This window comes from Calidris pugnax, unplaced genomic scaffold (assembly GCF_001431845.1).
Source record: "Calidris pugnax isolate Ruff unplaced genomic scaffold, ASM143184v1 scaffold371, whole genome shotgun sequence".
Taxonomy (NCBI): domain Eukaryota; kingdom Metazoa; phylum Chordata; class Aves; order Charadriiformes; family Scolopacidae; genus Calidris; species Calidris pugnax.
In genome coordinates, this window is record NW_015091373.1 from 733,037 (window position 1) to 744,802 (window position 11,766).

Genomic DNA, 11,766 nt, shown 5'->3' on the forward strand with positions numbered 1-11,766 from the left:
TGCATGAAGTCCTTGTGTGGCCAATGTGGTTGGAATTAAGTCTCAAGACCTTAAGGAAGGGTACGATTTTGAGGATGAGGAGAGCATCTGTCATTCATCTCAGTGGCCAGTCTGGCCCAAACCACGATGCATGGCAATTGTGGAAATGAGTTTTGAAGCTCCAAATGCTCGTGATCATAAAATCATAGAATGGTTTGGGTTCGAAGGGACCTTAAAGATCATGGAGTTCCAACCCCCCTGCCCTGGGCAGGGCCACCTCCCACCAGCCCAGGTTGCTCCAAGCCCCCTCCAACCTGCCCTTGAACCCCTCCAGGGATGGGGCAGCCACAGCTTCTCGGGGCAACCTGGGCCAGGCTCTCACCACCCTCACACCAAAGAACTTCTGCCCCACATAGCAGCTCAATCTCTCCTTTTTCAGCTTCAAACCCTTCCTCCTCGTCCTGTTGCCCCCCTCCCTGATCAAGAGTCCCTCCCCAACTGTCCTGTAGCCCCTTCAGGTACTGGAAGGCTGTTATAAGGTCTCCCTGGAGCCTTCTCTTCTCCAGGCTGAACAATCCCAACTCTCTCAGCCTGTCAGACACCTGTGATGTGCCCTATACCTCAGCTTGAAGATCCCTATGGTTCTTGAGGAGCATAATTTAAGCAGAGTTGTTTGTCCGTTGGAACAAAAGGAAAGCTAACCCAAAGCTAACCCTCCAAACTACAGATTTTCGGAAGTGCTGTGCCTCAGCAGGTTGTTTGGGACGGTTACTCTTTATGTTGTGGGTGGCCTTTTTGTTCCTCCTTCAACACACGCTCACAGTGCACATGTAATTTAAAACCTCTCCCCCGATCATTAAATTGTGTGCCTTTAAAGCAATTTTCCTCTTTGTCCCCATGTCAGTTTTTTAAGTCACCATCCCCTGTGTTTCCCCTCTGTCCTCTGCAGGGCTGGCCCTCTGTAATGAAGTCAAGGATATCCTGAGCAGTGCTGAGCTCCCAGACCTGAAGGCCAACTTGCTGCTCCCAGAAGATGTGGCCCTGCGAAATCTTCCCCCTCTGAAAAATGCACACAAGAGGTTTAACTTCGAGCAGGATCGGCCCATTTTCTCAGCAGTGGAGGAGGTGAGTCAGGGTAAATCCTGAATCTCGGCACAAGGTGCAGCCTTTTAGCTGGGCAGGTGACGATCTAGTTCTTTCTTGCCAAAAAGACCCCAAACTGATGTAAATTTTTGAGTCTGAGTTACTGGTGGTTGCTGCAGTTTATCATCTGTATCCAAAAATCAGTGCTCAAAAACTTGCCTTCCCTTCCCTGTCAGAGCCATCATGAAAGGGAGCAGAGTCACATGTTGACCTCCTTGTCTGGGCAGAAGAGTTGTCTCTGCCTTGAATGAAGGGAATTTGGTTGGAGCTGAAGGATACTTCTGTGACCCTTCTCTAGCAAACGCCCAAGTCGGTGAAGTCTCTCTTCATGTGGCTCTCTGGGCCCTGGTGGAGCACTTCTCTCTGTGTTCCCATGCACGGAGGGCCAAGGTGATGGGTTCTGGGTAGTGGAGGTGCCCAGAAAAACCCAATCCTTCTTCTCCTGTCTTGCCTCGTGAGACCTGTCTGCTCCCTTTGGAAAAGGGAACACATTAACACCTTCTCCCTGGGTTTGAGGGCACTGCTGAGACGTGCCATGGGACACGTGTTTGTTCAATAGCAATGTGGCTGTTGAGGTCTGGGATGGCATCAAGTGCAGCAATCTCACACCCCGCGACAGCTCACCTGCCTCTGCCTGTGCTCAGTAGCCAAATGCCTGCCCCAAAATTGTTGTTTTATTTGATTCCTTTTTCCAGCGCAGAGGCTTGAGCAGGGATATATGGAGGAGAGCCTGCTGATGTTCTCTGAGGTCTTCTTGACTTGGGGAAGCCCAAACTGCAAACACTTCTACACTTTCTGGCCAACTGTAGGCTTTCCTGCAGCCCTCTCCTGCGGTTTCTGTCTTCAGAAGCCCTTTTCATAGAGTCATAGAATGGTTTGGGTTGGAAGGGACCTCAAAGATCATGGAGTTCCAACCCCCCTGCCCTGGGCAGGGACACCTCCCACTAGAGCAGGTTGCTCAAGGCCCCATCCAGCCTGGCCTTGAACACTTCCAGGGATGGGGCAGCCACAACTTCCCTGGGCAACCTGTTCCAGTGTCTCACCACCCTCATAGTAAAACATTTCTTCCTGATATCTAATCTGAATCTTTTTTCTTCCAATATAAAACCATTTCCCCTTGTCCTATCATTACACTTCCTGGCAAAGAGTCCTCCTTTTCCATCAGAAATGGTTCCTTTGGGTTTTGTAATAGCCTTTTCCGTGAGCTGCAGGGTGGGAGCTGGCCACGGCCCGCCCGGGGAGACGCGGCTGGTGATTCCCCGTCTGCTTCTTTGCAGTCTGTGGTTCGGATTTGCTGCATTCGGAGCTTTGGCCACTTCATTACCCACCTGCAAGGCAGCATCCTGCAGTTCAACTCGGAGCTCGGGATCTTCATCAGCATAGCCCAGGCGGAGCAGGACAACCTGCTGCACCAGGCCCAGGCCCAGTTTCACATGGTGAGTTGGCAGAGGTGGGCTAATTCTCTGTACTTGGCACAGTTTCCTCTAGATTACTGTTAGATTGTGACTATAATCGCAGCTCTTTGTTGGGAGATGAGGGTTTTGCTCCCTGAAGCTGCTCAGGTGTCCCCTCTTCACCCCATTTCATAGAATCATAGAATTGTCCAGGCCAGAAGGGACCTCCAAAGGTCATCTAGTCTGACCCCCCCGCAGTCAGCAGGGACACCCCCAACTAGACCAGGTTGCTCCATTGAGCCTCACCTTGAATATCTCCAGGGATGGGGCCTCAACCACCTCCCTGGGCAACCTGTCCCAGTGCTCCACCACCCTCACAGTGAAGAACCCTCTCCTCATCTCCAGTCTAAATCTGTTCCCCTCCAGCTTGAAGCCATTGCCCCTCGTCCTGTCACTACAGGCCTTTCTAAACAGACTCTCCCCAGCCTTCCTGTAGGCCCCCTTCAGGTACTGGAAGGCTGCTATTAGGTCTCCCCGGAGCCTCCTCTTCTCCAGGCTGAACAACCCCAGCTCCCTCAGCCTGTCCTTGGAGCAGAGGTGCTCCATCCCCCTGATCATCCTTGTGGCCCTCCTCTGGACCCTCTCCATCAGGTCCATGTCCTTCTTATATTGAGGGCTCCAGACCTGCACACAATACTCCAGGTGAGGTCTCACCAGAGCAGAGTAAAGTGGCAGAATCCCCTCTCTGGACCTGCTGGCAACGCATCTTTTGATGCAGCCCAGGATGGGGTTGGCCTTCTGGACTGCAGCTGCCCACTGCACACTTCCATTTCTGGAAGCATGGGGTAGTGTCAGCCTGTGTGTTTCCTGCTAACTGATATGGAAGTTTGTTTCTGTAACCAGGCTGCAGAGGAAGCTCGTCGGAACAGGCTAATGAGAGATATGGCTCAGCTTCGACTGCAGGTAGGAGATGCTGGTTCCAGCCTGAAAACTGGTGGGGCGGTGGCTGAGATGGTGAAACGAGGAAGGGAAGGGGGAGCTCTCTGCTCCCATCCCACACAGAGGCAGCGTCTGTTCTGCAAAGACAGAGTTATAGAATATCTCGAGTTGGAAGGGACCCCTAAAGCTCATGGAGTCCAACTCCCTGCTCCTCCAGGGCTACCTGAAGCTAAACTGTGTGCCTGAGAGTGTTGTCCAGATGCTCCGTGAGCCCTGACGGGAGCCATGAGCCTGTTCCAGGGACCCACCACCTTCACAGTGAAGAACCTTTTCCTCATGGCCAATCTGAACTTCCCCTCCTGCCACTTTGTCCCATTTCCTCGTGTCCTGTCGCTGGTCACCAGAGAGAGGAGATCAGCACCTCCCCCTTTTCTGCCCCCCTTGAGGAAGGTGTACACTTTGAGGGGTGATGAGGGCACCCCTCAGCCTTCTCTTCCCCAAACTAAACAAACAAAGTGACCTTAGCCCCTCCTCATAGATCTTGCCCTCGAGACCTTTCACCATCTTGGTCACCCTCCTCTGGTCGCACTCGGTGTCCTTGTGTTGAGGTCCCCAAAACTGCACCCAGAACTCGAGGTGGGGCCACACCAGTGCAGCGCAGAGCGGGACAGTCGCCTCCCTCTGACCTCCTGGTTGCATCCTCCCTCTGCTGGGAGGGTGGCAGGGCTTGATGGACCTTCACAGGGCGAGTCTTGCCCTGTTCAATGGTTTCTTTCAGCATAAATGTGAAACAAGTGTCTCTGCTCACGTGTTGTTTTTTTTTCAGCTGGAGGTTTCTCAGCTGGAGGGAAGTCTCCAGCAGCCCAAAGCACAGTCAGCCATGTCTCCTTACCTTGTCCCTGACACCCAGGCCCTCTGCCAGCACCTGGCTGTCATCAAGCAGCTGGCCACCAGCGGGAGGTTCATAATCATCATCCCTCGAACAGGTACGGGGGCTCCTCCTCAGTCACCGAGTCTGCCTTCCCCTCAGCCCCTCGTGCTAGAGAGGAAGCCCTGGGGGCCAGGGTGGTGGCTTTCCCTCCTCCTGCTGTTGTCCTTCACTTCAGCTGGAAAAACTCTTTCCACGTGTTGCTTTTGAGGCCTGTTTTATGTGTGGCCCATGTTTGGAATCTACCATCCAACACAGCTGGAAGGAGAGAGGCCCTGTTCACCCTCTGCCTCCCGTGGCAGCCACTGCTGCTGTGCACCAGAGACACTTCAGTGGGATGAGGAATTCTTGACACATCTGGATTAGTTTGCAGCAGCAGAGCTGTAAACCAGATGGTTTTCCTTCTTTTTCTTTTTTTTTTCTCTCCCTGTTAGTGATCGATGGCTTAGACTTCCTGAAAAAGGAGAATGCAGGTGCTCGGGACAGCATCCGGTATCTGGAGGCAGAATTCAAAAAGGGAAACAGGTGAGAGTGGTGCAATTTTGTCCTGCCTTTTGGGACTGACGGGTGTTATTTTGGGGTGGAAGATGATGTCGATAGCAGGAGCATCCCGCTGTGCATCCCCTGGAGCAGAGCCAGGAGGGGGGCAAGGCCTCAGGAATGTGCTTGGTGAGAGGGAAGGTGCTGAAGTAACAGATTTGGTGGCTGCTTCTCCACATGCACTTGTAGCTGCTGCTCCAGCCGTGAAATGTCACTGCTTCTGAGGAACTGGAGGGAGCTGCTTCTCTTTATGGGTGTATAAAACTGAGCAGTACCTTGCACTGATGCTCTGGGGGTGCTGGAACAGTTGTACGGCGTTACCGCCCAGGGTGGCTGTAGAAGGACAAACTGCTGTGCTGCTGTGAGGACAGACTGCATCTTCAAGAGCCTGTGTCGGGGCTGGTGGGCTTTCAAACACGTGTGATACTGGGGACCGCACGCAGCGATGGGGGTGAGATGGGAGATGACCTAAAGGAATTCATTTATTCTCATTATTTTGGTTGATAAAAGGCAGCACTGCGAAAGGGTCCCGCAGCACCTGGCAGACCCTGCTGCAGGGCATTGACTCCTCTGCGTGACGGTCTCCGTGAGAGCTCAGTGACTCTGATCTTCCCTCAGGTACATCCGTTGCCAGAAGGACGTCGGGAAGAGCTTTGAGAGGCATAAATTGAAGAGACAAGATTTAGATGCCTGGTAAGATACAGCATCTGGAGGTGTCTGAGCCCAGCTCCCAGCAGGAAGGTGACTTTGGGGAGGGGTTATTCACACTGGGACCCGTCACGCGGCTTGATTTGGTGCTGTATGTGAGTAATTATAGAATTCCCTAGAGAGAGCGTTAGAGCATCCATCTCGTGTAGCATCAAACACTTGGTGCTAAGAAGGGTCTCAGAAAAACCCTCAACAGGCAACAGAGAAACACTCCTGCCTTCCATGTGTTTCATATATGAAACTGTTTGCACAAACAAGAGGTTTTCCCTCTGACTTTTCCCCTCTGATTCTCTTTTCTTGCGCCTGTGTGTGTGTGGCAGGAATCTGTATAAAATACTGGACAGTTGCAAACAGCTGACGGTGTCCCAGGGGAGCGGAGAGGATGACACCACCGGAATGGTCACCATCATCACAGGCTTCCAGCTGGAGGACCCCAGTGTGTTCTCAGCGCCCATGCAGGTCAGTGGCTCTTGGCTGAGCCTTTCTGCTTCCCAGCAAGCTCAAAATCTGGTTGATTGGCAAAAGAAGTCCTTTTTTTTCATATTTTCTGCCTTGGGTAGTAACTGTCCTGGATTTCCCAAATTTAGTTTATAGATCATGGTTCCTATTTCCTTGAAGGCCCCTTGATTTTTCATGCTTTTGTGGTGCGAAGCGTCTCTGGGGGAGGTGGGAGAAGTCATTTGCAAGCCCCTTGTGACAGAGTGGCTTTGGCACAAAGGAGAATTGGGTCTTTTAGCCACGACAAACTCTGCCTGAGCATCTCCAGGTTGGGAAGGGGGGTCCTTTTGACGGGGCAAGGAAAAAAAAAACCAAAACCCTGTTTTGCATGTGTTTGCTTGCAGTCTGCCATCCAGGCAGCCGCCAACGCCAGCGTAGAAATCAAAAACGTTCTGGAGTTCTACAAGCAGTGGAAAGAGATGGGCTGATGTTCAGAAAGGCATCGGGTTGGTGTACCTTTCTCTCCCCCTCTCGGAACGTGCAGCGTCTGAACGAAGGAAACAAAAATCCAGGCGACACTTAGACACGAAGAAGCAGCAGCAGCAGCAGCAACAACAATAAGAAAAAAAATAATCTACCAAAAAAAAAAAAAGCAAACCACCCAAACAAACAACCCGGAAAAAAAAATATTCCAATTTGGGCACGCACATGGACACCCTCCACCCGTATCCCGACCAGACGCCTGTACATCTCCGACGGCGCCAACTGCTCTGAGAAGAGAGAGGCACCTCGGGCGGCCGAGGCCGAGCTCTGCCCTTCTCCCAGTCGGCAGAGACGGGCGAGAGACGGGCAGTCATTCCCCCGCCCCGCTCCCCCCACACGCCGAAACCCCCGGCGCGGGCAGGCGGCTGCTACAGAGCAGACTTGACTTTAAGGAAACCAAACCAGCGCAGCAGAAATGGAGCCCTCCTACGCTTGGGAAAGAAGATCCAAAGAGTGTTTAGCTCTTGTTTGGCAATATGGTGACAGGAAAGCAGATAGTCTTCTTTTTCTTTATTTTTTCTTTTTTTTTTTAAATTTTTTCCCCCTCCTTTGAATTATTTTTCAAGGGGCTTTTTTTTTTCCTTTTAATTCTTAATTTTTATAAATATAAATAATATTAAAAAAAAAAAAAGTGGAGTTCCTCTGGGGTTATGGATACTTTTCCGATGTCAGAGAGAAAAGGAAACAATTATGCTATTTAAAAGGGGGGGAAAGCTCTTAATATAATTTTTTTTTTTTTTCCTTGAACAAGCATATTTATTTCCTTTCCCTGCCCCCCACGGAGCAGGCTTGGTGCGAAGGGCCTGCGAGGAGAGAGCAGTCTGAAGGGCACGTCCCTGCTCTCCTCACCAGCTCCACGCGTCCTGAGCAACGGCAGGGGCCAGGCTGCTCCAGAGGCAAAAAGGGCTCTGCCCTCCTTCCCCCGACCCTCCCGCTCCCACCATTAGGCCTTGGGGACAGGGAGTGGAATCCGGCAGAGCTGCTGGAAGAGAGGGAAGAGCCATGTGGGATTTAAACACTGCTAAGGCTCAGCCACTTGGCTTGAGGACCCTGGGATGGAGCAGACATCGCCGAAGGACCCAATGCCTCTTCTTTGTTTTCTTGTTATTTTCTTTTTTTCCCTTTTTTGTGTTTTTTTGTTTTTTTTTTTTCCTCTCTCAATTTTGCAACGAGGTGCGGAGGAGGAAGGAGGATCTTGAAGCCATTCTCTCTTCTGCTGGTTGTCCAATGCCCCGCTGCTGCTGTGCCGTGCCAGAGAGGGTGGCAGAACTGGAGCCTTTGTACCCCCCATCCCTCCGGGGCAGGCGAAGGCAGCGCAGCCCGTGCAGCGCTTTTAGCATCCCCACACAGAAGGGATGACGTGACCTGGACGGATGCTGGAAGAGCTAATTCCCCGTGTGACCTGCGAGGGACCTCCCATCCTGACGGCATCTCGAGCAACCTGTGTCTGACCTGTGTCCTCCTGTCACACGCCGGTGCTGGAAATGAAGAAACGGGTTGCTCCCGGGACAGCAGAGCGGTGGGGAACGGGCTGAACGGCCTCTCTGTAGTTCACCCTGCGCCAGCATACTCAAGAAACAAGATGTCTCCATCAACGTGGACTCACAGCAGCTATGCAAGTCAAAAACCACTAGTCTTCTACCTTTGCGTGTTTCCTCACACGGGCCAGCCCAGAAGCTGCTACAAAAGGGGCATAACACGGAAAGGCGAGTGCCGTACTCCCATCTGTGCAGACTTCCCAGCATGACACATTGTATTGGAGTGGCAGGATTTGTTTTCAGGTAAAAACTTTAAAAAAAAAACACAAAACAACCCCAACAAACCCAACCAGCACAAGTCCTTGAGGATCCGTTGGGTGCAGCAGGCCGGCTGGAGCACCGCGGGGAGTTCCAGCCCCGCTCCTCGGGGTGCAGGGGGTGGAAGGATGGGGTTTCTCTACGGCTTTTTCCTTTTGCAGCTTCTCCTGAAACTCGCGGTGCTTTTCTAGGCTACGCCAAGGAAACAGAAGGGCAGGTCCAAGACTCGTCTTGGGTGTTGTTAGAGATGTGAGCTGGGCCGTGGAGCTCATCGGTCACTCTTCCCTCCAGCGCTACCCCTGTGTTTATTTGAAGCCATTTGTTTGTCCAGCTCGTTATTTTTGTTTGATGGGGTGGGGAAGGAAAAGAGAATCGCTGTGTGGGACTTGTCGCCAGAGTGATGTGGGGGATGGCAGAGCCACCTCCCCTTCTGCCCCTCCGTTGGCTTTGAGAGTGGTGAAGTGTCCTCCTCGTTCCATGGAGCCTGGTGCAGGGGAAGGGAGGGAGGGTGGGATGGTGGACTCTGCTTTATATTTTTTTCTCCCCTGCTGCTGAAAGAAAACCATCCACCTCTTGCTGCAAAGCACAGGGAAAGGTCTGCAGCTCCCTCCTGGAGGTGGGCTCCAGCTGAAGCCTGGCTCAATTGTCCTTCCCTTCTGGCTGTGAAGTGCAGAGCGAGCGCCCGGGGCTGGTAAAGCAGAGCGTGGTGTGGCTGAAATCACCCCAGCGAGGAGCTGGAGCCATCCTCAGCTTCCCTTGGCCACAGCTGGGTCTTGAGGAGGGGAAAGAGCAAAGCACATAAAGGGCCTGGCTATCGAGCCCATCACTGCTGCCTCGGGCTGTGCAGCTCCGTGGGGCAGGATGAGAGCTGGGGGCCGAGCCCTGGGGACAGCAGACGGGGTGGACACTGCCACTGAGCAGGGTGGCAGCAAGTCCAAGGGCAGTCTCAGCATCCCCCATCAGACCCAGGGCTTGTTTGGGCTGGACACAGGAGGCCATTTAACAACAGATGTAAATAGACTTGGCCCTTCTGTAGGAAGGTGGTGTCCCCCTCCCCAGCAGGGGCACTCGGGGAGCTCAGAGGCTTCTTCCTGAAGGACAGCAAAGCTGTTGCTGTACTCTGCCCCTGCCCATCCCTGAGCAGCTGCCCTGAGCTGCTGAGGGCTTCTTTTAATGTTTCCCTGAAGATCTGCACACCTGGAGAGGAGGAGAAGGGCCTGTTCCTTCACCAGGGACCCTAAACTGCCCCTTGGCACCTTTCAGGACACCGTAGCTCTGGGCCCAGGGGGGAGGGACAGTGACTTTTTAAATAACTTCTCCCCAGAGTGTGCAACCAGAGTTTTTTTGGTGGATAATTTGGGGGTTTTTGGGGGGATGTGTGTCCCCAGTCAGAGACAGCCCGAGCTGGAAAGGGAGGAGGCTCCGCAGCCGCAGAAGAGCGTGGCCTCGGGGAAGGGGACGAGTTGTGGCCTCCTGATGGAGGAGCAACTGGAGGTCTTTTAAGATGGGGGTGAAGGAAGGCACTTCTCTGCCCCAGCCCTCGCCATGGCTTGGAGTCTCCTCCCCGGGAGAAGGACTCCTTTGCCCCAGTTTGGTGGGTCACGTCCCAGTCCCAGCCAGAGCCAAATGTGGGAGCTGGGTCCCTGCCTTGTTTTGCTGGTGGCCACTGGTGTCTCCGGGGCTAAAGGAAACTTGAGGGTGGTGGTGGGGTTCTGCTCTGCCGGGGGGTCCCCATCACTGGGGGGGTGTCCTGCGAGCCCCCCCATGGTGGTTTCACCCCACGCCTCCAGAGCAGGTGAGGGCCAGCCCTGCTGCTCTGCTCCTTCTGTCCCAGCTCGTCCCGCGGCGCCCGCTCCGCTGGGGAAGGAGAACAAGAAGGGAAACAATCTTGTGGGCTGAAAGCATTGTTTTTAACGTGTTTTTGTGTGTTCCTTGGTTTTGGTATTTTTCTTTTCGTTACCACCATGTTGAGCTCTTGGAAGTTTCTGGGGTGACCCCGGGTGGGCAGAGCGCGGGTTTGCGGTGGCCGAGGCTGGCTGGGTGTCCCGGGGAGGTGGCCCTGGGGCTGTCCCCGTGCCATGCTGGACACCCCGGTGCTGGTCAAGCTGCTGGGCGGTTTCACGGGCCGTGCCAAGCGCCTCTTCCTTCTGCTCCTGTCCCTGCCGGGCTGGATGCCGCCTGCAGCGCCTTGGCTTTTCCCTTTGCATCTTTGATTCTTTTTTTTTTTATTTTATTTTTTTTTATTTTTTCTTTCCCCTTGATGTCTCGCAGAGCTGGCCAGTCCGGCTGGGGCAGAGCACGGGGTGGGGACAACGGGGAAGGGCAGGAGGGTTGGCCCCGGGTCCCCGAGTTGCTGCCGCCGTCTCCCCGGCAGGGAGGGGAGCGTGGCTGGGTTTGGGGCGAGGGACAATCTCCTCTCCCCACCTCCTTTTGCACAAACGAGCCCAGCCTGGGGATTTGTGACGGGTCGCTCATGCGGGGGGACAAAGGGGGTGGCTGGGGGGGACCCGGCTGGGACGAGGGGCAGCGCGGGGGCTCTCACGGCGCGTCTCGACTGTGATCCGAACACATCGACTGGCTTAATAAAATACAAGATGTTTGTACCCCTCCTCCTGTGGTGATTCCCGGCCCCAGCGGCCCCAGAGACGGGTACGGTTTTACATGGGAATCCACCCTCAAACCTTTGATTTCCTGACCCAAACTTTCTGCTTTTCAGAAAAAAAAAAAGAAAAAAGCAGCTTTGCCCTCCAGCCCTTTGGGGTGTTACTGGACTGGGGTGAAGGGAGGTGTGACCTTGGTTTGCTTTGGAGTTGGTTGGGTCCTTTCCTTGTCCCTGTAGCAGGACGAGCGTTCCCTTTGTCCCTCTGCTCCCTGCCGTTGTGGGGTGGGATGAGTTGGTCCTTTTCCCAGGATTCTGCCCGCAATCGGAGAATGCTCGAGGTTGGGAGGGACCTTTCAGATCATGGAGTCCAACCACCCACCCAACCCTGCCCAAACCCCACTGACCCATGGCCCTCAGCACCACGTCTGCCCAGCTTTTAAATCCCTCCAGGGATGGCGACTCCCCCACTGCCCTGGGCAGCCTCTTCCAGTGTCTGACAACCCTTTGGGTGAAGACATTTCTCCCAATATCCATCCTAACCCCCCCCCGGTGCTGCCCACGGGAGTGTTCCCCCCCCAGCACCGCTGTGATGAGCAAAACCAACTGGTGGTCAATGGGGTGACCTCTGGGCTCGGTTTTAAACGGGGGAGGGGGTTGGAAAGGATGTATTTTGAACAATGCGTGACTTTATTTAAAGTGTTAATTGGAGGTGCCTTTAAGAGGTGTCGGGGCAGGAGGGGGAAGCTTGGAGGGGGG

The 11,766-nt window shown here is 53.9% G+C and overlaps 1 protein-coding gene across 1 annotated transcript in view; it reads left to right on the forward strand.

Annotated features, from left to right (window-relative positions):
• The window catches only part of SMG5 (SMG5 nonsense mediated mRNA decay factor), a 32,093-nt gene extending 21,207 nt beyond the window's left edge, over nucleotides 1-10,886 (forward strand). The window contains exons 15-22 of the mRNA XM_014961237.1: nucleotides 929-1,104; nucleotides 2,400-2,558; nucleotides 3,420-3,479; nucleotides 4,282-4,441; nucleotides 4,818-4,908; nucleotides 5,542-5,616; nucleotides 5,952-6,090; nucleotides 6,474-10,886. Of these exons, the coding sequence (XP_014816723.1) occupies nucleotides 929-1,104; nucleotides 2,400-2,558; nucleotides 3,420-3,479; nucleotides 4,282-4,441; nucleotides 4,818-4,908; nucleotides 5,542-5,616; nucleotides 5,952-6,090; nucleotides 6,474-6,557 (944 nt within the window). The 3' untranslated portion in view covers nucleotides 6,558-10,886. The remainder of the gene's footprint in view (nucleotides 1-928; nucleotides 1,105-2,399; nucleotides 2,559-3,419; nucleotides 3,480-4,281; nucleotides 4,442-4,817; nucleotides 4,909-5,541; nucleotides 5,617-5,951; nucleotides 6,091-6,473) is intronic.
• Nucleotides 10,887-11,766: the final 880 nt, after the last annotated feature.